The 25832-nt window shown below is 40.6% G+C and overlaps 2 protein-coding genes across 10 annotated transcripts in view; one reads left to right on the top strand and one right to left on the bottom strand.

The window, feature by feature from the left end:
• PJVK (pejvakin) overlaps window positions 1-25832 on the top strand; it is a 54422-nt gene that overhangs the window by 21367 nt on the left and 7223 nt on the right. For 3 of the 8 annotated variants that reach the window (XM_082395661.1, XM_082395659.1, XM_082395662.1), the window contains exon 2: window positions 6412-6518. The exons of 4 other annotated variants lie outside the window; for them this stretch is intronic. The gene's annotated coding sequence lies outside the window, so the exon portion shown is untranslated. Of the gene's footprint in view, window positions 1-5862; window positions 6519-25832 lie in introns of those variants that run through there. One more of the 8 variants, XM_082395660.1, reaches the window with a different exon arrangement.
• PRKRA (protein activator of interferon induced protein kinase EIF2AK2) lies at window positions 5140-25612 on the bottom strand. 2 transcript variants are annotated; one of them, XM_082395665.1, is made up of 8 exons: window positions 25406-25612; window positions 24684-24853; window positions 21263-21344; window positions 18469-18547; window positions 17307-17424; window positions 15280-15374; window positions 9059-9233; window positions 5140-5854 (listed from the first exon to the last, which is right to left on the bottom strand). In XM_082395665.1, exons 1-8 carry the CDS (start codon window positions 25468-25470, stop codon window positions 5697-5699), a joined length of 942 nt encoding a protein of 313 aa, XP_082251791.1. In that variant the 5' UTR covers window positions 25471-25612; the 3' UTR covers window positions 5140-5696. The 2 variants fall into 2 exon arrangements, with proteins under 2 accessions (XP_082251791.1, XP_082251792.1); XM_082395666.1 differs by lacking the exons at window positions 24684-24853; window positions 25406-25612 and adding an exon at window positions 21653-22029.

The raw sequence follows: 25832 nt of genomic DNA, 5'->3' as shown, positions 1-25832 counted from the left end.
AGCAAAACAAAACAATCCAAGCAATAAGGCATAGATGGTACTCCTATCAATTTCTGAATTTCAAATCAATAAATACTGTGCAGTAACACACCCATCTGGCCGTGAAGGAGATTGCAGTGGAATGAAGGTACAAGCTCATGAATAGGAATGCAAATATTTGTAATAGCACCCAGCACTGAGTCTACCATCTATTTATTTATTTGTTTATTTGTTTATTTATTTGTGTATGTATGTATGTATGGCTGCGCTGGGTCTTCGTTGCTGCGCGTGGGCCTCTCTCCAGTTGTGGTGAGCAGGGCCCACTCCTCGCCGGGCACGTGGGCCTCTCACCTTGGCGGCCCCTCCCGTCGCAGAGCACAGGCTCCAGGCGCCCGCGCGGGCCCCAGCAGTCGCGGGCTCTAGAGCGCAGGCTCAGTAGTTGTGGCGCACAGGCTTAGTCGCTCCGCGGCATGTGGGATCTTCCTGGACCAGGGCTCAAAGCCGTGTCCCCTGAACTTGCAGGTGGATTCCCAACCACTGCACCACCAGGGAAGACCCTACCATCTAATTCTTAATTTCCGATCTACTACCTAAATTTTTCATCTCATAAAAAAATTTATAAGGGAGACATTTTTAAACCCATGCCTTTCTTTGGCTTTAGCCCATATACTTAAATATTTAGTTTGCGTCTGTCTTGTGCCTCTTTTTTCCTGAGATATATGTAAATTTTCCCCAAGCTTCAGTTATATCTACTAGCACAAAATGCAACAGACACATTGCAGTTATCCACTCACTCTGATTAGCATAGGAAGGAGAACTAGCTTGTTCTGGTCTTCTTCCCATGACACCCACTCTCACCTCATACCAGACAAGCAGACACATATGCCATCCATCAACTTTGACCTCTCTGAATAGCAGCTGCCAGATCTTCATTGCACGTTGTTCTCTGTAGATGGTTAGAATTGATAAGTTTGAACCTAAATAAATTTACAAAGGCAAATGCAGAAATCAGGAAATGGTAAATTAAATAGAATAAGTGCAAGACTTGGTTTATTGTTATTTTCCCACAAGCCCAAACTTCCCTTTTCTGGTATCAGCTTTATCTGTGGCAGAAAGCCATCATTATCTCCTATCTGTCAATAATTCTGAATATGTTGTCAAGCTAGTAAAATGTTCAGAGTGGACCACATCGTCAGTAGTTCCACAAATTTACAGTTTTTCAGGTAAAGCTGTACTTTAATGCATCAAAATAAGTTGATTTTTCCCCCTACTCTATTAAGAGCTGCTGCTTAGTTCTAATACTCAGAAGCGTTCAAGGTTGGAATCTATACTTTTTAGAACTCATATTACAATGTGGCCTCTTCCCTGATTTTTTTTTTTTTTTTTTTTTTTCTTCCCTGATTTTTAACTGTCCTTTCGCCCTTGAAGTGCAGTGTTATTCTAGATGTAGCCTTACTCATGGTAGGCTTTGTCCTCAAATTAGGATCACTTCTATTTCATTTCCTACATGTCCTTTGGATGTCAAGAAGAATCTTTTCAAAATCCAAATGTGCCCTGCCACCGGAGCAATACACACACCAACCACACAGACCTACAAAAAAAAATTTTTTTTAATAAAAGGCAAAAGACATATGATCTAAAGAGAAATAAAAGTATCTTAGAGGGGCTTCCCTGGTGGCGCAGTGGTTGAGAATCTGCCTGCCAATGCAGGGGACACGGGTTCGAGCCCTGGTCTGGGAAGATCCCACATGCCACGGAGCAACTAGGCCTGTGAGCCACAATTACTGAGCCTGCGCGTCTGGAGCCTGTGCTCTGCAACAAGAGAGGCTGCAATAATGAAAGGCCCGCGCACCGCGATGAAGAGTGGCCCCCACTTGCCGCAACTAGAGAAAGCCCTCGCACAGAAACGAAGACCCAACACAGCCATAAATAAATAAATAAATAAAAATTGTATAACTTAAAAAAAAAAAAAAAGTATCTTAGAGTTGTAATTTTTTTGATAAGTAACATGATTTATCTGATTTTTCTTTTCACCCTAAACTATAACTCCATATCTCAGGTTGGGCTCTGCAGGGAGCAGACTCTGAGGAAGAGACAGTGGCAGGATGTTTATTTAGGGAATGCTTTGGGGATCACCGTCTTTGAAAGGAATAAAAAGAAATTGAGATTGGACAGGAGGAGAAGTTGGATTGCGATACAGTCTCAACAAAGTTATCAGCTGGACCCCTAGGAAACTCTGAAGCCGATGGGCCCTTTGGAATTGTCCCAAATTGGAGCAAGACGGTGAGGTCTTTGTTGACCAGTCAGTGGAGGCAGGCTGCCCAAAAAAGGGGATGTGACCTTGGATGCAGTGACTCTTTTCAACTGAGGCAATTCTGAAGAGGGATGATAGCCAGAACTGCCTTCACGTACATGCAACTCATGTAGTCGCACAGGACCCACACTCAAAAAGACCCCACGCTTAGTTTAACACCCTGCTGTCTCTGTCCTAAAATTCTTAATAATTTTTGGCCAAGGAGTCCTAGATTTTCATTTGGCACCGGGCCCTACAAATTATGTAATTGGCCCTGCTGACCGCTGAGGACTGCCTCCCTGCAGCGCTCCCTGCAGCTGGGATGGTGAAGTCCTTCAGCCCTTAAGTGGGATCTGGGTGATGGACCACAGTGATAGTCCACCCCTTGCATTGCTTGCATCCACTTCTTAGAATAAGTTCTGGGAGCATCCTCCAGGATTCCAGCCTCTTTCCCTAGAGGAAGCGTAGAAGAAGTTAGTGAACTAAACTACAGTCCCCAACACTGAAACTAGGCTTGGGGCTACAGCTGATAATCATCTTTCTCCTGGGACCGCTGTAAGTCGACATGCCACCAAGTGGCTGATTGGTTTCCTGAAGGATTGGGGACTCAGCATTGGTCTCTGTTACTGGCAGGCTGAACATTCAGCAGTGAATGTAACTAGATCAGCCTTGGTATGTGGGCACCCATCCCATTGGGTCAACCGTAGCCTCCAATCCTGCTAGAGTGGCTATTCCATCCCAGACACTGGATGATGTCATTTTGTCAACTTGGCTGTTCAGGGCCTCTTCCATCATGGATCCTCTATGGTATGGATCAACAGGCAGTACGAAGCTCTTCACACTTCGTGCCTGTCCATGTACCTTCATCTCAGATCTCCTTGTCCCCAGTCTTGCAGTCTGTTTCTTTTCAGGCCTCTGCCAGCTGGCCACACCAGTTGCCACTGCTCAAGTATATTCTAATCTTGGGCCACTTTCCACACAAATGGATGGCAAGGTATACCGCCTGAAACTCTGCCCTTCGGGAGGATTTCCCCTCATCACTATCTTTCAAGGCCACCCCTTTGTGGGCTGTAGTATAGCCATCGTGTATTTTCATTTTGTGCCATGTAGTGGCCTTACCTATCCACGAGTCAAATTCAGGCATTTTTTTCTTCCATCAACCGGCCACACAGGATCGCTGGCAACAGGTGTGAACTGAGGGAGAGGCACCGGTGCAACAGTGGTAGATGACTTGGGAGTCCAGGCTGCCTGCTTATGTAGCATACTGTGCCCTCTGGCCGTATTTGTGTTTGCTCCTAGATGTATCTTCCATGTTACAATGGTTTGCGACACGACTCAACCCAACCTTATGACTTTATGGTACTGAAAGAACCCAGCTAGCTCACTATTGGTGGTTTTGGCTACATGGCTACCAAGCATCCCATCATAAGGTGCTGCATCTCTACCAGGACACACTAGCACATCAGGACTGTTTGTTGAAAGGTGTTTACTTCTCCGCTATAGATGGCATGGTCTTGATCCAGAACCTTTGGCATCCACATTGTGATTTTTCCCGTTGGAACTTGTCATAAACTCCACACAGCATATTTCCCCACTACTGATGCATCTAATGCAATAGGCATACTTGCCTGTTCAGCCTATTTGAGTCACTCACCTAACATGGTTAACAGTATAACCAATTAGATTGGTTAAGAGCCTTGACAAAATGCTGTTTAAAGAACACCTGATGGTGCAGGTAACTCCCTAGCACATCTGGACAGTCTGACAGAAGTGGCATTTGAACAGTATTTTTAAGAACGCATGCTTCCTCCAGAGCCAGAAGTAGAGAAAGCATAGGCAGAAGGAAGAGCATGACTTCCAGGTACCTTATACTCAGATCTCATCATTTTTTCAATACATTTGAACTGCTTAGAACCCAAGTACATTGTCCTTTCCCCCTGTCGGACCTCATCTTCTTCTTCCAACACCTTATGAAACCTCCCCCCAACTTATCCTCTTCACAGTGGGCATTTTACTGTGCAGAAGGGTCTGATGTCATCTCTAGAGTGAGTTCATTGTGCCCTGTCTATATTCCAGAGCATTCATAAACACCCAAGGTTAATCCAATCTTAATGCTCCACTTAATGCCTAAACTTTGTTTCCAGTCTTTGTGTGTTCCTTAACCTCACCCCCAAAATAACTAAAATCCTGATTTAATTAACGTATATGGCTTATAACGTGAAACTAAGTTAAATGCTCTTTAGAGCTTTAAACAAGTTACACACACTGGTTTCCCTTTATTATGTAGGTTTATTATTCTCAAAGGATTGCACTCAGGTTATCATCTTTTTTCCAGACAGAAAAACATTTGTTACGTACTTCCTGCTAGACTGACACTTGAGATTGTCAACATCTACCTTTATCACTGAGCGCTCTCTTCCTCTCTGAGGTATTCCCTGATCTACAGATGTAGCACTATCAGCTGGCCCTGACAGATGGCAGACTTGAGGTGTTATGAGATGATATATGAAAACATAAAAGGCAAAATTAAAATTTGCTTATGACATTTATTTCCTAACCTTTGAAGCACTATTTCGTTTGAAACATTCTTGTAACTGAATTGAGTGCACTGGAAAGTTTTGTTTCAGTAATTCTAATGCTTTTTCAACTACTATTCATCTATGAATGGTTATGTCAAAGCATAAGACAACACTGCATATGCCTAGAGAAAATATGGAAGTGATTTATCACATATACATTTGTAAATTTTTGCTTTTTTTTTTTTTTTTTACCTTTGACTCTAAGAAGTAGACTAGAGATATGTAAATAACACAGTATCCACATTGTAATGTTACTCACAAGAATGGCTAAAAAGAACAGGGCCACAGTCGAGTCAGTAGCACTTTAATAAAATGAACAACCCATTATAACAACAGCTCTTTATTACATGGATTCAAATACACAGCAGACCAATCACGTTCCCTGAAATTTAACAATCACATTCAATTAAAACCTGTTAGTGCATTCCTCAACACTAATTCTAAGGGGCTTCCTTCGAAATCCCTTTACAAAGCCTTGCACAAAGAAGAGGTTAAGCACCAGTAGGAAAGACTGTTGCTAGCAGTTTTAGTTTATCCTCCTCCTCATCAACAACAACAATCATGCAGGTTTTTCCTTCTATGTACATGGCATTGTAAAATGGGTGCTACACTCTGCCTATGGTACAAAGTTTATAAATACAATATACCAATACAAAGTCGAAGCCATTAAAAACATCTTAATAACAACTACTAGGAGATAATTAAATCTGGAGTGTTGATGGAATCTATGAAGAGATTTAGAACCAAGACACAAACTCAAACATTATAGTAAATGTTTTACTCGGGAAGGAGAGAAAGGGGAACTTCTTATGTGCTACTGAAGGGTTTTCGAAGTTGTTCCAAGTTTACTTTCTTTCTGCTATTATCTTTAAATACTGCAAAGCATTGTGAGCTGCATCACTCTGTGCACTGCCACACGAGATCCCCGAGCCATGACAGACTGTGATGGGACTGGTGGACAATTCAGCGAGACATTGATACTGTCCGTTGGCACTCAGTTCTTCTGCAATGACACATTCAAACATGATGATTAATGCCACGTGCATAGAAAGCAGATCCTTTGTAAAAACAATACAATTTTTATTACCGTCTTTCTCCCTAAGCATCCATGGTATAATACTCCACTTATCATCTCTGTCATTCTTGTACAAACTGCCCAGCTACAGCGGTTCTCAAACACAGCTGTGCTTCATAATCACCTGGGGGAACTTTAAAGAAATCCAGGTGCCTGGGCCTCACTCCAGCCTGCTCTATCAGAAACGCAGGGTTAGGGGTTGCAGTGGCCAGATTCCTGCATTTTCAAAAAGCTCCCAAGGCAATTTTAATGTGGTTAGTTTAACAGTGTTTGCAAATTACTGAACCACAGCAACTTTTTTAAAAGGGAAAAAAGAACATTTGCTAGAGGGCTGGAGAGACTGTATTTTCCACTCTTTAGAGTTATTTTCAATAGACACTGAACCAGGAAATACACGGTTCAGGGCAAAACCTCCCTTGTGATGTCATGTTCTTTGGTTATAAGTCTGTGCAGAGAGTTTAATTCCATTTTGTGTATTTGTTTAGGATGTTTTAAAACAACACTGAAACCCTGAAAACAAACGGTCTTAACATCTGATGAATCACTCTTAACTAAAGATGGTTTATTGAGACAGGGAAAGAAGTAGAAACAGGTGAGTTGTTTGAAACTGTCATGATTAAATGTTATTTCAGCTAGAATCAATATAGTATAAAATATCCAGATACAATGGGATTATTTAATGTGTGAAGAGGCTTTCTAGTTCTAGCATCTAGGTTCTTTTTTAAATTGAGGTGAAGGTCACGTAACATAAAATTAACCATTTTAAAGTGAACTATTCAGTGGCATTTAGTACATTCACAGTGTTGTGCAACCACCACCTCTATCCAGTTACAGAACATTCTCACGATTTCATCACCCCAAGGGAAAACACTATCCCCACCCATACCGCCTGGCCCCTGGCAACTACCAATCTATGGATTAACCTATTCTGGATAGTTCATGGAAATGGAATCATATGTGACTTTTTTTTGTCTGTCTTTCACTTAGTATAATATTTTTTTTTTTTTTTTTTTTTTTTTTTACTATTTGAAATGCATCCTCTTTATTTATTTATTTATTTATGGCTGTGTTGGGTCTTCATTTCTGTGCGAGGGCTTTCTCTACTTGTGGCAAGCGGGGGCCACTCCTCATCGCGGTGCGCGGGCCTCTCACCACCGCGGCCTCTCTTGTTGTGGAGCACAGGCTCCAGACGCGCAGGCTCAGTAGTTGTGGCTCACGGGCCCAGTCGCTCCGCGGCATGTGGGATCTTCCCAGACCAGGGCTGGAACCCGTGTCCGCTGCACTGGCAGGCAGACTCTCAACCACTGCGCCACCAGGGAAGCCCAGTATAATATTTTTGAGGTTTATCCATGTTGTAGCATATATCAGAACTTCATTCTTTTTCGTGGCTGAAGAATATTTCATGGCATGTATATACCACAATTGGTTTCTTCATTCATCTGTCAATGGACATTGGGCTGTTTCTGCTGTTTCTACCTCTTGGCTATTGTGAATAGTACTGCTGTGAACACGTGTGTACAGGTATCTGTTGGAATACCAGCTTTCAATTCTTTTGGGTACATACTTAGCAGTAGAGTTGCTAAGTCATATGGTAATTCATTTGAGGAGCAACAAAACTCAAATTTTCCACAGCAGCTGAACTATTTTACATGTTCACTATGTAACATATGAGGGCTACAATTTCTCTATATCTTTACCAGCATTGGTTATTTTCTATTTTATTCATCACAGCCATCTTACTGGGTGTGAATTGGTACCTCACTGTTGTTTTGATTTGCATGTCCCTGATGACTAATGATAGTGAGCATCTTCTCACGTGCTTCTTGGCCATTTGTAGATCTTCTTTGGAGAACACTGAGGTTCTTTGGAAAGTAATTGCATAGAAGTTAGTCAAATTAACTGACTGTGGTTTTTAAACTGCTGTTCTATGTTTACAAGAACTATTCAGTTCTTAAAATTGCTAAGGAGCATTTCAAAGTCATCATTAATTCGTAATCTAAAAAACCATCTCAAGTTTCCTTCTTTTCCCAGATTCAAAACCTTCCATAGTCATATTCATGACATGGCTTATTCATCTGTGTCTCAAACACCCAACAAAGTGTAGATACTTCAGAAATATTTTTTGAATGAATGGTCTCTCAATCGGCTACGTTTTCTGATCATCTTTCTGCATTAATCCCCAGGTTCTGCATAATTCTCAGTATATTGAGGCACTGTATCTGACCCATCATTCAATCCCAAAGTAGCAGAGAAAATTAGAAGGTCTTTCAGTCCCTAAACACCCTACTTTCTCAGTGCTAGTAGCTCTGACAAGCTAGGTCCCCCCAGGTCACTAAGGCTAGAATAAGGGGTATCAGATTCTTCACATACTATACTGATGTTAAATCAAGACACCAAAAACACACATGAACACACGCATACAAACAAATTAGCCAGTTATAAACTGCATTAAAAGACAATCCACACTGATTGCTTTCCAATCTGTCTGCATTTGTCTATCTGAGTGATTATGGGCTAGAAAAAATATAGAAGTTCATAGCTGAGATGAGATAAAACTATCAATTGTCCCCATTTATCTCCCGGAAGTGGTACATAGTGATAAAGTGGAGAGAAGAGGTCTGCCTGACCCCCACAAACTTGGTACTTGTTCTAGAAATGTGGGTGCCTTTTTATTTGTCAAGCTGCCCATCAGGGCTGGTTTACTAGATATTGTATCAGCAGGGACTCTTCTAATCTGGCTCTACCACTGACTAGCAGCTATGTCATCTCAGGCAAGTTTCTCAACCTTTCTTTGTTTTACTTTCCTCACTTATATATAAGAATAATAGAAGCTACTTCACAGTTTGAGGATTCTGTGGGTTGAAATATGTTATGTCCTTAGAACAGTGCCTGGCACACAGTAACTCTATAACTCTTAGCTATTGTTGTTTTTATTATTATAACTGTATAGATGTTACCTCTATTTTTATTATTTATAAGAATGGGACATACCAATGATATATGTTACCGTTCTAGTAATTAAATATAGTCAGAATCCCCAATCAATGAAAAAAATTATAATAGAGGTTTTGTTCCTCAAACATTTAAAAAAATAAACAGGTTTTAGGATAAGCTAAAGAAAAAAAATCATACCTATATCCAAATATGTTATATTAAAACCTTGTTCCTTTGCAATTTCACTAAGCAGCTGGATGTAATCTGTATTTGGAATACTGAGGAGGCTTCTTTTCAGTAAGTTGATCTTTTCACCAGGAGAATTCCTCAAGGAATGCCAAGTACAACCTAAAGAATGTCCTACCACATTTGTCTGAAAAACAGAGATGAAAATTAAGACTCTTGGACTGGGTTCCAACGCTATTATAAGTATTAATTAAGCACTCACATTTAATACTTTATAAAGCATGTTTAAACTTTCCGATTTAAACTAGATAGCACTAACAAGTACACGCATTTAACAAACACCACAATGTTAAAGAAAAAAGAATGTGCAATAATATACTGGAAGTATTTAAAAATACTTTTGTATAGTATAAAGGTCTCAGTCAAAATTTCTGATGGTCACATTAAGATGTATAACATATTTAAGAGCACGATAAACAAATCTGCGATACAGCTGACCCTTGAACAACATGGGGGTTAAGGCAGCCGACACTCCCCACAGTCAAAAGTCCATGTATAACTTATAGTCAGCCCTCTGTATCCACGGTGCTGCATCCACAGAATCAACCAACCGTGGACTGTAGTATTTACTATGGAAAAAAATCCGCATATAAGTGGACCTGAGCAGTTAAAACCTGTGTTGTTCAAGGGTCGACTGTAATCGAGTCTGCCTAATGGAGCAATTTACAAATTAAAATATAAAGGAATTTTCATATCTTTATGGCTTCTTGTATTAAATACCAGTCTCTGTAACTGACAGCTGTAAAGGAGAAAACAAAGAAACTGTAGACAAGGTGAAATGTGCAAGTTTGAGAACAAGTCATTCAAATGAATGGCATGATGTCAAAAAATTCTTATCAGACTTATCCCAGAACCCAATTGAGTTTGTTTTTTTCTGTTTTCTTTTCTCCTTTTCCTCTTTTCTTTATTTTCCCCTCTATCTTTACTTTTTCACTTCTGTTCTTAGAATACTTTGCAGTTCCATGTTAGTTTATGGTTTTTAAATTGCTTTCATATATTATGCCATTAGAAAAACCACAAAAAACTACTCTCTGAAGTAAGTAGGGCAACCTGTCCTTTGGTCTTATTTATCAATGAGCTTGACAGAGGTTAAGGGATTTTCAAAAGATCATAGGGATGGCCATGATAAAGAATTGGGTAATTTTTGCATAATCTGCAAAATTTACTAAGTACAATTTTACATTCCTTGACTGGAACTTTAAAAAATGCTGTTTTTAAAAAAATCATAGGTCATCCATATAGTAAAAGGATACCTGTAATAAGAACAAATACATATGAAGAACAGTCTCTTTTCCTTGCCGCCCCTTCCCCAGACTCCTGCTCCACTCCCCAGAGACACTTGCTGTTAAACACCTCTTCAGTATACTTCCGTATGCATTCTATGCACGTTTAAGCACACACACGTATAATCTTTTTAAACAAAAATGATAGCTTACTCTTCTACACCTGATACCGTTAAGTTTTCTCGTATCACTGCACATACATGCACTGCAGTTACCTTACTAGTCTCCAACTGTAGGCTTTAGGTTGTTTCTGGTTTCTGGCTTTCACTAACAATGTTACAGTGAAACTCTTTTGCACTTGGATGACTTTCTCCACAGAATAATTTCTAGAAGTAGAACTGCTGAGTCAAAGAACGTGTATGCTTTTAATTTTGATAAATATTAATACTTCCAAACTGATTTATGAGCCAATTTATACTTCCATCAAGTGTCTTGGAGGGTGTTTGTTTTCTCACACCCTAGCCAATACCTGGTATTGTCAAACTTTGTAGGTTTTGTCAAACTAAAGGTGAAAATAGTATCTTGTTTAACATGCATGAATAAAGTTGAACATATTTTTCCCCACCATTTGTATTTCTTCTGCTGGGTTGTCTTTTTTATTGATGTGTAAACTTTATATTTGGTATTGAAAACAGTCCCTTCCTAGTCATGTGTTCAAAACAGTTTCTTCTTACTTTGTTTTTATTGGTTTTATTTACAGACATTTTGCTGTGCAGTAGGTTTTATATAGTTAAATTTATGAATCTTACTTTACAGCTTCTATGTTTTAACTTATGCTTAAAAAGGCTTTTTTTCCATGCTAAGAATTTTAAAAGGAAAGCTCTTCCATGTTTTCTCATACAGTTCCAATTCTTATGTTTAAATCTTTGATCCATTTGAAATTTATTTTAATGTAAGGAATAAGGTAGCAACCTAAATATATCATACACCTGTGTGCATGTGTATTCCATCACCCCTCACCTTTCCCCCAATGTGGCTGTAAGTTATTTCTATACCATTCATTCTCTCACCCACTGATGTGAAATCTCACTGTTGTCATATACTATCTTCCTATATGGATTGGCATCTATACGTATCCTCTGTCTATTGTGGTACAAAAGCTGTTTTAACTACTATAGTTTTATAGTATGTTTTATTCTCTGGTGGGGTATAACCCCATCTCCCGTACTCTTCCTTTTCAGTTTTCTTGGCTATTCTTGAGTTTATTTTTCCAGATAAACTCAGTAAAGTTGTATTAAGATCCAAAATGAATTCTGGTAGATTCTGACTAAGACTATATTACATTTTTATATATTTACAGTATTGAGTCTATCAAAAATAGATAGCTTTACATTTATTCAATTTCTGTTAAATCCCTCACTAGAATTTTAAAGTTTTTCTCATATGAGTCCTGCACATTTCTTTTTAAGTTTATTCCCTGTCATATTATCCTCTTTTCTACTATTGAGAATAGGATCTTCTATATTTCATTTTGTAATATTCATAAATAGGGAAACTATTAATTTTTTCTAGTATGCTTTTTCAGGACAGATTTTCTATTTTGCTATAAAATGGCCAATGTTATCAAGCTTCATACATTTTATTATTCAAAGTAATACACACATACAACAAAAAAGTTAAATAGTACGGAATTATAAAAGCAACAATCCTCCTCCCTACCTTCAAGTCCTCTTTCCAGAAGCAATAATTTTCACCTTTCTATTTTTAATTATTCTGGTGGTTACCTTTGTAACAGAAATAATATGAGAAAGCTATTGATTCTGTATATTAATTTTATGATCAGTTACCTTGATGAATTCTCTTATTATATCTGGTAGTTTTTCTCTAGGGCTTTATAGGGATTCAATTATATTATGGATTCAATTATATTATTTGTAGTTAATGATCGTTTCTATCTCCTCTTTTCTTATTTCCAACCTCTTATTGTTTTCTGATTATGTTGGTTGATACTTCTAGAACAATGTTTAAAAAAAAACGGTATCGTGAATTCCCAGGCAGTCCTGGGAAGTGGTTAGGACTCAGTGCTTTCACTGCTGAGGGCCTGGGTTCAAACCCTGGTTGGGGAACTAAGATCCCAAGAGCTGCATGGTGTGACCCAAAAGAAAAAAAAAAGGTATCTGTGGGCATCCTTGCCTTATTTCTGAAATTAATGGGAATGGATAAGACATGTAAACATGTACCCATGGTTTTGATTTTTTTTCTGAGGTATATATTTTATTTTATTTATTTATTTATAACATCTTTATTGGAGTATAATTGCTTTACAGTGTTGTGTTAGTTTCTGCTGTATAACAAAGTGAATCAGCTATACATATACATATATCCCCATATCCCCTCCCTTTTGCGTCTCCCTCCCACCCTCCCTATCCTGCCCCTCTAGGTGGTCACAAAGCACCGAGCTGATCTCCCTGTGCTATGTATCTGCTTCCCACTAGCTATCTATTTTACATTTGGTAGTGTATATATGTCAGTGCTACTCTTTCACTTTGTCCCAGCTTACCCTTCCCCCTCCCTGTGTCCTCAAGTCCATTCTCTATGTCTGCATCTTTATTCCTGTCCTGCCCCTAGGTTCATCAGAACCTTTTTTTTTTTTTTTTAAGATTCCATATATATGTGTTAGCATATGGTATTTGTTTTTCTCTTTCTGACTTACTTCACACTGTATGACAGACTCTAGGTCCATCCACCTTACTACAAATAGTTCAATTTCATTTCTTTTTATGGCTGAGTAATATTCCTTTGTATATCTGTGCCACATCTTCTTTATCCATTCATCTGTTGATGGACACTTAGGTTGCTTCCATGTCCTGGCTATAAAAATATGGAACAGTTCACGAATTTGCGTGTCTTTCTTGTGCAGGGGCCATGCTAATCTTCTCTGTATCGTTCCAATTTTAGTATATGTGCTGCCGAAGTGAGCACTGAGGTATATATTTTAAATCACAATAGGGATATTTTAAAAGAGTTTATCAGTAATGACTGTCAAAATTTTTTTAGCATCTATTGAGAGGATAGTGTTTTTCCTCCTTTGACCCATTAATGTGATTAGTTATAGTAATAAATTTACCAACACTGAAATACTCTTACAGTCCTAAAATAAACCCTACTTGTCTATGGTATATTATTCTTTTAATGTTCTACTGAATATTAAGGTGTTTCACCATAAGGGAGATTAATCCATAATTTTTGCCATTGGGATTTGCTATTGTCAGATTTTAGTGTTATGTTAGTTTTGGAAAATAAATTTAGAAGCTTCCCCTATGTTATATATATTAACTGGAAGAGTTTAAATAGCATCAAAGATTATCTCTTCCTTGATGATTTAACAGAATTCACCTGCAAACCTAACTGTGTTTTGTGATTATGGTTTCATCTCTGATCCAGTTTTAAAAGAAGTGAATGCAGTGTTTTATATTTTTCTATTAAAAAAGCAAAACCAAAATTATATTACTTATTCAGATATAGTCTTTTTTCCCTACAGAATGAGCCCTTTTTTTTTTTTTTTAATCAGAAGCTTAGGACACTCCTATAGTCTTCACTTCTCATTTCCTACCTAACATCCTACTCTCAGATAATGGACCACCATACATACCTATCTACAAATATCAGAATCTCAAGTAATATATTATGTGTAGTTCTCTTAAGTTCTCTATCTGAATGCCAGCTGCCTACTCAACATTTTCACTTAGCTACTCCACAAATATTTCAAATTCAATATATCCTACGTTTAGCTCATTATGTGCTCCCCCTCAAATCCTACTCATCTTCTGTGTTCCCCACATTATTGAATGGTACCACCATCTACTCAGTTGCCACGCTAAAAATGTTTATTTCTTCCTTTTTCCTTACTCCCTACATGCAATCAGTTACCATGCCCCATTCACTTCAGTTTTCTAAACAATTTTTAAATCGATCATTTCAACTGCCACTACCTTAGTCTAGGCCACCATCATTTCTCATCTGCTTTTCTATAACAGCATTGTAGCAGGTCTCTTTGACTCTAATATTCATTCACTCACCATAATGCAGCCAGTGATTTCCCTTCTAATGTATAAATTAGATCTTGTCCTTTACATATTAAATTTATTTAATGACTTTGCACTACCCTGAGGATAAAGTTCAATCTCCTTAACACAGTAGTTCCTGCAAGATTCAATCCCTCTTTTCCTTTCCGGCCTCATTGTTTGAGACTCCCTCCCTCCAAATCTATGAATATGCTCCAGCCATCCCAAATTACTCTGCGGTCCTAGATCACATAAAGTGTTTCACTCCTGGGTCTTTGTACATGGTCTTTCTTCTCTCTGGAATTCTTTTTTCCTGTTGTCATCCTATAGGTCTCAGCTCAGCTATTACTTCCTCCAAGAAGTCTTCCTAAAACCCCACCTTAGTTGGATCCTTCTCCTATGTTCCCAAGACGCCTCTGGAAGGACCAGTCTGTAGGGTTCTTTTCTCTTTCAGTAGGCTGGCTACAAACTCCTTAGGGCCAGAGATGATCTTATTCACCAAATGCCAGTACCTGGCATCAAGCTTGGCACATAATATGAGTTCCCTAAATGTTTTCTGAGTGGATAAATGAATGGATGAACCAAGAGATGGGAGTGAATTGTCAATCTGAAGGCAAAAGTGGCACTAGTGACTTACCATCTTTAGATACCATCATATTATTCTGAATTTGACTGTGCCTCCCAAACTCTCTTACCTGGCCACGCCTGTGACCCTGGCTCACATACTGCAAGCAGCTAAAAGTTGGGTAGTGTATTACTCAACAGTTAAGAGATTTGTTTAAAACTGCAACTCTGAAGTATCTATACAAAAAGAAACCTAGAGAAGTTTCCTACAGCAACAGATGTTTAATCACATTAACATCGTAGACCTCCGATCATTACTCACCAACGAAATGTGGTTCTCTGGAGAGATATTACTGAATTTGGCAAGAAATTTCTCAGCAGCATTTCTCTTGGCTTGTTTCTTTGATGCCCCCTTTCCTAAATAAAGAAAAAGAAATAGTAGGTTTAGAAAATAAGCTAGTGTCCATAGAGAATGACCAAATGTTTAATGTACTGTGTGTGATCAGAGAACAATCTCATGGTTTTTGTATACTATTCTTTTACTGACCTGACATCGTTACTTGTTGTGCTTCATACAACTATTAATGGTCACATTTTTTTTAAAAAAATTAATTAATTAATTTATTTATTTTTGGCTGTGTTGGGTCTTCGTTTCTGTGCAAGGGCTTTCTCTAGTTGCGGCGAGTGGGGGCCACTCTTCATCGCAGTGCGCGGGCCTCTCACTGTCGCGGCCTCTCTTGTTGCGGAGCACAGGCCCCAGACACGCAGGCTCAGTAGTTGTGGCTCACGGGCCCAGTTGCTCCGCGGCATGTGGGATCTTCCCAGACCAGGGCTCGAACCCGTGTCCCCGGCATTGGCAGGCAGATTCTCAACCACTGCGCCACCAAGGAAGCCCAATGGTCACATTTTTGAAGACGTTTCTTTAACAGTTTATCTTTAATAGTTATACTTTCTGTTTTTCTTTAACAGATGTATCTCCCTATGTCTAGCTTTAATGAACCATATTTGGTTTAATTCTGACTACATATTCAAATTTACCAAGGTACATCTGAATTACAACTCCTATCTTTCAATGTCTATTTCTTGCTTATAATCTCCTATACACTGGTAACTATGTGGAATTTCTTTCTTTAACATGAATAAGAAGGGCATAGGAGAGGCTGGAGTTGAAAGACACTATAAATATCATCTACTTCCATGTTTACAGATTTAAAAACTGAGATCCAGGCAGGGAGATTAAGCAATTTACCTAACCTTGCAAATCAAGGACTGCATCAAGAACAGGAAGCTGAGGTTCCTGCTTCTGGCCTAGGGCTTTCTGCACTGGCCCACACTACCTCTCAAGGGCAAACAGCTGCTTATTACTTAAGACTGATGTCTAACCAAGGTAAAATTCCATTTCAAGCCACTTACAAAAACATGCTAGAGAAGTTAAAATAGGAATCCTCAGGAGTACTTTATTAAGTGACTTTTTTCTCATAGTTTGTGGCCTTTACAACATAGAAGTTGCTGTAATTTAAAAGGTTAATTTCTACTTTATTTTTATCTCACTGCAATTTTTTGCCATCAGCCTCTTATTAATCATCTTGTTTTCAAATGTAATCTTCTTCTTGTTCTCCTATCTTCTAGAATAGCTATTGAAACTCCAAGAGATTTACTACTGCTTTTTTCTCCAAAATGATTTTTAAGTCCCTATTATATCAATGAAGACTGTTTAAAGAGTCAATTATTTATTTGCTTCTCCATTACCAACCCATAATTTTAAAAAATATCAAATTAAGAAGTAAAGTATTCTTAAGCCAAATATTTATACTTAAATTCAACTGCAGAAGACTTCCCTGGTGGTGCAGTTGTTAAGAATCTGCCTGCCAATGCAGGGGACATGGGTTTGATCCCTGGTCCAGGAAGATCCCACATGCCGCGGAGCAACTAAGCCCGTGTGCCACAACTACTGAGCCTGCGCTCTAGAGCCCACGAGCCACAACTACTGAGCCCGCAAGCCACAGCTACTGAAGCCCGCACACCTAGAGCCTGTGCTCCACAACAAGAGAAGCCACCACAATAAGAAGCCTGCACACCGCAACAAAGAGTAGCCTCTGCTCGCCGCAACTAGAGAAAGCCCGCACGCAGCAACGAAAACCCAACGCAACCAAAAATAAATAATAAATTTAAAAAATTAAAAAAAAAATTCAACTGCAGAAAGTTAGAAACAGTAGACTAGGAGTGTGTCAGTTTTTTTCCCCACAGAAATATCTGAAAAGAAATCACAACAGAAATTTCTATGGTCATTCATCTTCTCAAAATATTTCAAATGTCTTCAACTGTATGAGGGTAAAAAGGAATAAGTACCAGTTTCCATGAATGACTCTAGCCTGCAAATTGTGGTATATTCTCTCTTATGAGCAGGTCCTCCCTCCTGGGAAAGGGTATATTCAGGAAGTCTCCAGCCATGATGAATAGCCAATTCCTAGAAAATCGAGATGAGGCTTTATTAGTAATTTTTACTATGCAGTGGCTCAATCACACAAATGATATTCTCTCATGATTTTGATCCCATATCTACTTATATGTTTGCAAAGAATAATGATATTCTGCAATGAAAAAAATGAGAGAAGGCCCTCTATTTCCCAGAGATATTCCTGCATTTTATATCTTATAGGCCCACAATACCAAAACGGAAGCAGTTTCCTACTGTGAATGGTGCTCTTCCATTAAGCTGGAGTGAGTTGATATCAAAGAGTTCAAACAGAACGACAAGCTACTTTCAGCCTCTGGGACCATCAGAGAGGACATCTACAGGTCTCACGGCCATCAGTGCTTAAAGCCTCTCGCCTCCTAGCTATAACCTTCCATACCCATGGCTGCCTAACTAACTACATTCGATCGAGAGCAGATGAGAAGCAGACAGCAAACAAACACACTTGCATGAGGTTGAGGAAAGAAGGGGAAGAAAACTACAGAAAAACTCACAGAGGAGGAAAGAGACCAAAGGACGGGTTGGATAATAGGGAGGGGAGTTGTCCAACAGAGCACATGGATAGTCTGCAAGGAGGATATTCTGCACGCAGAAATTCAAAGCTGAATATATTTTTTTGGTAGAATAAGCAAATAAGCAAATGACTTCCCTTTTCTTGAGTTAGGTAACTCAGTTTGGGTTCTTATAAAGTCTTCTGTCTCAACAGAAGTAGAGAGAGATTTGTCACAAGAGTGGCAAGAAATATTCTTAAAATATAAAACACTCTACCCATGTGCACTGAGGTCCTGCTGATCTCAAATGAGAATTCCACAAACCAAAGGCAGATACTGTATATGGAAGAAAATCCAAAACATAAATAAATAGGAAAATAATTTCAAGTTAGCACTTTAACATCTAATGATCATAACTTGGAACACAAAATGTTATACCATCTTTAAAATATTAATTCCTTCTCTCAGCCCTTATGATATTATCAAAATTTATGGCATTTTTTCCAGTAGACAAAAAGTTAAGTATGGAAACTGTGCCACTTACTTGTAATGAACCAATAGGATTAAGCTGGTTCTTTGGTTGCTTGGAAGGGTCAGGCATTAAGGGATCAGGAACTGCAAAGCTAAACATTTTTATAGTGTTATAAAACAAAATAATCTCCCCCAAATTATTAAATAAAGGACAAGCATTTTCAATTTAGCTTTCCATGCCTTTGCTGTTGCCTTTCCTTCTACATGGAATACCCTTCTCGCCCACCTCTTCTATGAGAATCTGATCTATCCATCATCCAAGGTATACCTCAATTGCCACTTCCTCTCAGAAGCCTATTCTTTTACCCCAATGGAACATAATTTCTCCCTTCTTTGAACCACTGTAACATTTGGTTTGACCCTTTCTTAAACAAATTATTTTACCATAAGTTGTACAGTCTTACAAATACATGTCATTTGTCTATCCCTCACCACACCTCTCCCCTGTTCAGACTATAAAATCCTTGATGGTAGGGCCTATGTATTACTTACCCTCATAAGCCTTGCAGTGCTTTATATATAATAGATGCTCAATAAAAATGTCTTTAAATAAAGCACACTATTGTTACAACTACAAAAAAAGGGAAGACTAACAGTTAGGAAGTTTAGCCTGGAAATGTAAACCATACAGATCATAAATGTAGCTTTTTCATCCAGATAATTATAGAAGAAAGACCTGGTTTGATCTATTATCTGCTCTACGCTAGGATAATCTTCCTAAGATTTATATGTATCCTGTATAAAATTGATGGCCGGCATGAATCTGATTTGAGCATGTGGGGACTGTGATTAGAGAAAAAGAGAACAACCTCTTCTAAGTAGTGTGAACTTAGTAGTTACTTGGGTGATGGATGCCTAACGTGGAACAAGCTGCATTTCGAGGTTACTGCCACCTAGGCAGCTAGAGTCATTTCTTCCATGACCAGTGAGGTTGTTATTGCCATTTCGTCAAGTTTCTTTTCTACCTGCCAGAATTTCAAGCTTTACGTAAGCTGATGAGATACGAACATTCACTTCCAATGCTGTACACTGAAGCTACCCAAGTAATTGTGATGGATAAGTGAGAAAGTCTCTGTATCATATTAGGCCACTTTAAGCCTGATTTACAGCTTAGCAATTCCCATCTTATCTGTCAAGAAGCACAAATACATAGTAAGGTTTGTTAGCCTTTTTTGCTGACAAAGTGAAGTGCCCATGTGCAGAAAGGACACTCTGTATTACTAATTTCTATGAATATACGCAACACTTTGGGTTGACCTTTGGGTTGCACAGAAATGGCATGGCCGTCACCAGCAAGGGGAAAATCCAAAACCCGCCATGCCATTTGGCATGTCCAGAAAGCTAGCATAAATCAGTTATAATGTATGACCCTAGAGAATCAAGCATCATTTTGTGAGACCCAAGGCTTTTGCTGGTTGGTTCTAAACTACCTAAAAGGTTTAAAATTACTAAGTAAACGGGAGGAACACTGCATGAGAACCTAAATATCAATATATCCCTAAGCCAGAAGTTCTTCTATGGCTAGGAAACGAAAAAACCCATCCTAAATTCCCATGGGCCTCTGCTCTCAGCTATGAGCAGATATACCAGATTGTACTCCAAGTATATTTGAGTGCACGTAAAGGGAAGAATTTGCAGGCAAAATGTGCTCCTGGGTGTGCCCATTAGAAATCAAAGGACACCAATTTACAATACATGAGATGCTCCAGGACCAGTGCTCCTTCCAAAAGCACCTAATGTGATAACAAATTTATTTTGGAAATATATGTCAAGAATTAACATCCCAGGGGCTTCCCTGGTGGCGCAGTGGTTGAGAATCTGCCTGCCAATACAGGGGACACGGGTTCGAGTCCTGGTCTGGGAAGATCCCACATGCTGCGGAGCAACTAGGTCCGTGAGCCACAACTACTGAGCCTGCGCGTCTGGAGCCTGTGCTCTGCAACAAGAGAGGCAGCGACAGTGAGAGGCACGCGCACGCAATGAAGAGTGGCCCCCGCTCGCCACAACTAGAGAAAGCCCTTGCACAGAAACGAAGACCCAACACAGCCAAAAATAAATAAATAAAGAAAAAAAAAAAGAATCCGCCTGCCAACGCAAGGGACACAGGTTCGATCCCTGGTCCGGGAAGATCCCACATGCTGCGGAGCAACTAAGCCCGTGCACCACAACTACTGAGCCTGTGTTCTAGAGCCCGCGAGCCACAACTACTGAAGCCTGCGCGCCTGCAGCCTATGCTCCGCAACAAGAGAAGCCACCGCAATGAGAAGCCCTCGGCAACTAGAGAAAGCCCGTGCACAGCCACAGAAGACCCAACACAGCCAAAAAATAAATAAAACCTAGTAAAAAAAAAAAAAAGAATAAACATCCCGTTTAACATCCTCTTGTATTTAGTATACATTCTATAATAGAAGGAAATCTTTTTGTCTCCTTTCAAATTCAAATTTCTAAAAGAATACTTTTAGCTGATCTTTTTCTATCTCACACCTTGTTTTCTTCAGTGTAGAAACAAACTCTTAATCCAGTACGATATTTGCCAGAAACACTCTGGTTTTCTAGTATTGCACCTCATCTGGGAAAAAAAAAGAAGAAAGCCTAGTTCCTGAGAGCCTTCATCTAATAATTAATATCTGGATTTAATTTCCTATGGATAAAGTTGTCTTTAGTGGATGACAGGTCTTCACAAGGAAATAGAATTTTAGAGCTAGATATTAACAACTGTTTGTTGCTTTTGTGAGCATGTTCAAACTTTTAATCTTACCTCAGCCATGATATTTTTGAGCTGCAGAATACAAAGAAATTTAGCTCACCAAATACTTGCATTGGCTTTCAAAATGTTTATGGCAGCCTCTGCAGCTCTATGTTTCGCCAGCTTCTTACTTGTACCTTCACCTGAATTAAGGTTAAAAAAAAAAAAAAACTCTTTACATGCTGTGAAAATGTGAGGCTTACATAGATGTTTGCATAATACAAAACAGTCACTACACATTTTATATATATACACACTAGGTAATAAAAACATACACTTGCATACAGTTATACACTGAAATAAAATACCATATGAAGTTAATACATTAAAAAATCCCTGTGATTTAAAAAATTCTATGTATTTAATTTTTGTATACCTGTATAAAAATCTTTATACAGGTATACATTATACATGCTTATTACATAAAGTAATAAAGTAGACTATGTCATACCTTCTGAAGAAATGCAACTTATTCCATTATTCTTAGAAAGGAAATTCTTCTATAGCAAGAAGTTTCCTTTAAAGGAGCCACTTACAGCAACACCGTTTGACAGCAAAATGTGCACACTTTCACTGTAACAACCCCTCCTATACTGAATTAAACCCCTCTGCTTGGCTAAGCAGTCATGACTACCTGTTGGATACAGTGGGGGAAGGTGTGTATAGGGAAGAAGTTGAGAGATTACATTAAGCGTCTTCCATATAATCTGTATCCCTTACATGGGTAGCTAAGGGGGCAGAAGGGACTAGGCCTGACTGATCACTGAGATTGATGCCTAATTTCAGTAAGCAACCACACAAGTAAATTGTAAATTCAGTCTTTTTCCTTCTGACTTCAAACTAGGTGTTGAGAACCCTTCCAAAGTGGTATCAGAATGCTGATGTCCATTCCTCCTGTGTGGAGGAAAGAAAAGGAACATGGAATAAATTTCAAGCATGGCTCTCAAGTGTCGGAGACCACATAAACCACACTCATTTATCCACTAACATAGGTATTAAGGATATACCCTTGACCAATGTGGGAGTTAGGGGCACCGACCCTCTGCGCTGTTGAAAATCCACCCATAATTTATAGTCAGCCCTCTGTATCTTTAGTTCCTCCATTTCTAGCTTTCTCGGTAACTGCGGATTCAACCAACCGTGGATTGTGTGGTACTGTAGTATTTACTACTGAAAAAGATTCTCGTATGAGTGGACTGCGTAATTCAAAACCGTGTTGTTCAAGGGTCAACCATAGTAGAGAACTAAGCAGGGTCCCTGCCCTTAAAGAGCATACAGCCTGTGAGATTCTGTCTATAAAAAGACATCTGAAATGTGGAGTATCACAGCAGGCCTAAGTGCAGGTTGTAGGGTAGCCTACAAAACGGATAGCTCCCCTACTCTTGGTAAGGATTCAGAAAGGTTTCATGAAGGAGGAGATAACTAAACAAGGACCTGAAAGATCAGTAAAAGTTAGTGAGGTGAAGAGAGCTGGGCGATTAGGGAGAGCCCTGTAGGCAGAGAAAGAGTACTTGCAAAGCCTCAGAGGTAACACAGAGCATGGTGTTCTCAGGCCCCAAGTTGTAGGGGACAGTAAGAGCTTGAGGAAAGGAACTTTGAGGTAAAAGGCTAGAGAGTTGAAGGGTTGGAGAGGCCAAAGAACGGCCTCCTAAATTTGTGCTTATCAAACTTCAGGAATTGCCTGGGAATTTTGTTAGAATGCATACTAACAGTAGGTGTTGGATGGGGCCTGATATTCTGCACTTCTTTCAAGTGCCCAGGTGATACCAATACTGCTGTCGACCACATTTTGTGAAGTAAAGCTGTCACTGATGTTAAGAAATTTATATTCATCCAGAGGGTGATGGGAAGACCACTGAATGGATTTTAAAAAGAGGAAGTACATGAACAGATTTGAATGCCAGAAAAAACATTCTGGTTTTTGTGTGGAAAATGGACACCACAAGATAGAAGCTAAAAGAGCAGCTATGAGGCTGCAACTATAATCCATGTGGCTCGGATAGTAGCAACAGAAAGATGAGAGAAGCAGACAGATTCAAGAGATATTTAGGAAGTAGGATTTGGTGGCAGACTGGACAATGGGCAGAGGGAGAAGAAGGGGTCAAGAAGGTGAAACCCAAATTTCTACTGTAAGCAGACGGGTGACGGTGGTGCCTTTACTGAGCTGGGGAATGCAGAGGAAATGGATTTGAGAGAGAAGATGGATTCAGTTTGGGACAGTGAGAGACTGAGGTGTCTTTGGGTCATCCAAGCAAAAATGCCCAGCAAGCACAGGCAGATACACTGTCCTGTAACTGCGCCTGGGCTGAAGACAGAGATTTCAGAATTATCAGCCTTTAGATAGTATTTGAAGCCACAGAGGTAGATAAGCTTGCACAGGAAGACAGGACAGTGTGAGAAGACTAGGGGGACTAAGCAGTTGCCACAGGTTGTTAATCTCTGATCTAAAACACACTGAAGGGAAAAAGGCTACTTTTGAGTTTTCACTGAATATTTTAAAATAGACCAGCTAAAGCAGTAGTGCAAATGTTGATTCTATGGTTCATATGAGGAACCTTCTAGCTAGAATCTAGCTACAATCCACCTGCCCCACATAGACAAAAAAGCTTCAAAATTTTCTTAAAGTGGCTTCAATGAAAATAGCGGACTCCAGATTTTCAGGGACACAAACAAATGATGCCTTCAGATTACCAGATGGTGGGACTTCAGCCTCCTTGCTGAATTTTTTTCTTGGCATTCTTCCAAATTAAATTTAGTATTCAATATTTTTTGTGTTTGCAATTAAATAGATACATAAGGAATAAGATGTCTACGTTTACAAATGGGCTACTTCAGTTATCATTTGCTCAAGTTCAATGACCATAATAAGGTGAATCTTAATTTTGAAACTTCATTGCTGTGTGACCTTGGGCATGTTTCTTATAATCTCTCTGGACCTATTTCCTCATGTATAAAAAAGGTGATAACATCTTATTAAAATACTGTACAGTGTCAGGAACTAGAAGCTGCTACGCAATGTAGTGTAGTTAAGCTTTCCGCCTTCCTCGTTTTGCTTGGATACAGAACCGAGTGTGGTACAATGGGCCCAAAGTGCCAAATGAGTCCATGCACAGAGGGGAGCAGCTCAGAAAATTCTGGGGTCATGCCTCCCGGCATCTGCTATAACCTATGAAATTTGACAGCACCTACTGATGCAGCTATGGCTGCTCCAAGAGCCTTTCCTGCTTCTCCCTAATTCTTGGAAGATCCCTAGGAGGATCCTAGGGTATGTTTCTGAGCTTCTCTTGGTATGTGGGAGACAGAAAATTAGGGAGAGAATCAGGAAGTTGGACAGTCCCAATGACCTGAGAAAGGTGTCAGTTTTAAGAGCCTGCTCCTCACCGTTGTCTCCGGTAAAAAGGGTACTTTTCCGAACTAAGAAGCAATGCCAAGTCCTGACCCGCCAACCCACATGGTCATCGGGGTTCATTGTGCATACAGACCTGTGCAGGTTATGTCACCAACGGTTACTCTGAAGGTGAAAGTGGGCACGTGTATTTGCACATCGGATCTTTCACATTCATAAACTGGGATGTTCTTGGTCTTCATGCCGTATTCATGTAATACCTGAATTGGTGTTTTCCCTGGCTTAGCTGTGATCATCTTCCCCAAACTGCAAAAACCATAAAAAGCTGTGCTTTGCATGTCAAAGCGGGGAGGGAAGCAGAAGCAAATACTAGTTTTAACAGCCACTAACGGTGACGCCGGAGGCACCGAAGCTCCCCGTCGGCCAGGGCTAGAGCTGGCGAGGCGCGACAGTCTCCCGGCCCCGCTGCGGCGGGCGGCGGGCAGGGTGAGGGAGGTCTTTAGGGAGATAACTTGAATGCGGGTAGGAGGGATTCGCGGGGGAATCGGGAGGTACGCACGGGTGCTGCAACCTCCCGGGACCAAGCCTACAAACCCCTTTCCCAGGCGGCGACGGGTAACCACCTCCGGCCAGCGCGCGCCTACCGAGGCCGCAGGAGGGGCGGGGCCGGGCCGTAGACCCCGGCCCGCTCGCCGCCGAGAGGGCGGGGCCGAGCGCCCGCCCGCAGCCGCGAGGACGCGAGCGCCAGGAAGGGGCTCTACCCAGAATGCCGCTGGACAGCCGGCTCCCCCGCCCCCTCCTCTATTGCCCACCACCCCCGGCCCTGCCCCGCTCGGTCCCGACCGCCCGGGCGCTGACCTGAAGGTCCCGCTGTCCTCGCGCTCCAGCGGCGGAGCCGCGGCGCGATGCCTGCTCTGAGACATGGCCAGAAGGGACGGCTTTGCGGCGGGAGGAAGAGCAGTGTGGAGCGACGTCTTCGCTCCGCGGGTCGGTCGGTCCCCGAGAGGAGCGATCTAGAGCCGACGCCGCCACCTCCTCCCCTCCTCCGACTCCCCCTCTCCTCCCCGCTTGCGTCCCTCCAGGGGATGGGCGGGGGGCGGAGGCGGAGCCTCTGTGCGGTAGCGCCGGTCCCGGCTCCCGGTCACGCCTCCTGCTGTCCCGGCTCGGGTAGAGCTCCTTGGCGGCCCCGCCCCTCTCGCAGCCCCGGCCCTCTACAGCTGCAGCCCGTGCGCCACCTTCGGCCCAGCGGCTAGTGGAGACCGCAGTTGTGTGTCCTCAAAAGGAG

The sequence above is a fragment of the Balaenoptera borealis genome (genome assembly GCF_965194805.1).
Source record: "Balaenoptera borealis genome assembly, chromosome: 6".
NCBI lineage: Eukaryota > Metazoa > Chordata > Mammalia > Artiodactyla > Balaenopteridae > Balaenoptera > Balaenoptera borealis.
The sequence above is the reverse complement of the archived record's forward strand: the minus strand, read 5'-3'. Positions and strand labels throughout refer to the sequence as shown.

Bases quoted from the DNA above. Each gene is read 5' to 3' on its own strand.
- PRKRA (XM_082395665.1), bottom strand. From the start codon at position 25,470: ATGTCTCAGAGCAGGCATCGCGCCGCGGCTCCGCCGCTGGAGCGCGAG. The intron at 21,345-24,683 runs GTCTGTATGCAC...ACCTTAATTCAG, and splicing joins TGGTGACATAACCTGCACAG to GTGAAGGTACAAGTAAGAAG. The intron at 5,855-9,058 runs GTATGATTTTTT...GTGTCATTGCAG, and splicing joins TATAACATATTTGGATATAG to AAGAACTGAGTGCCAACGGA.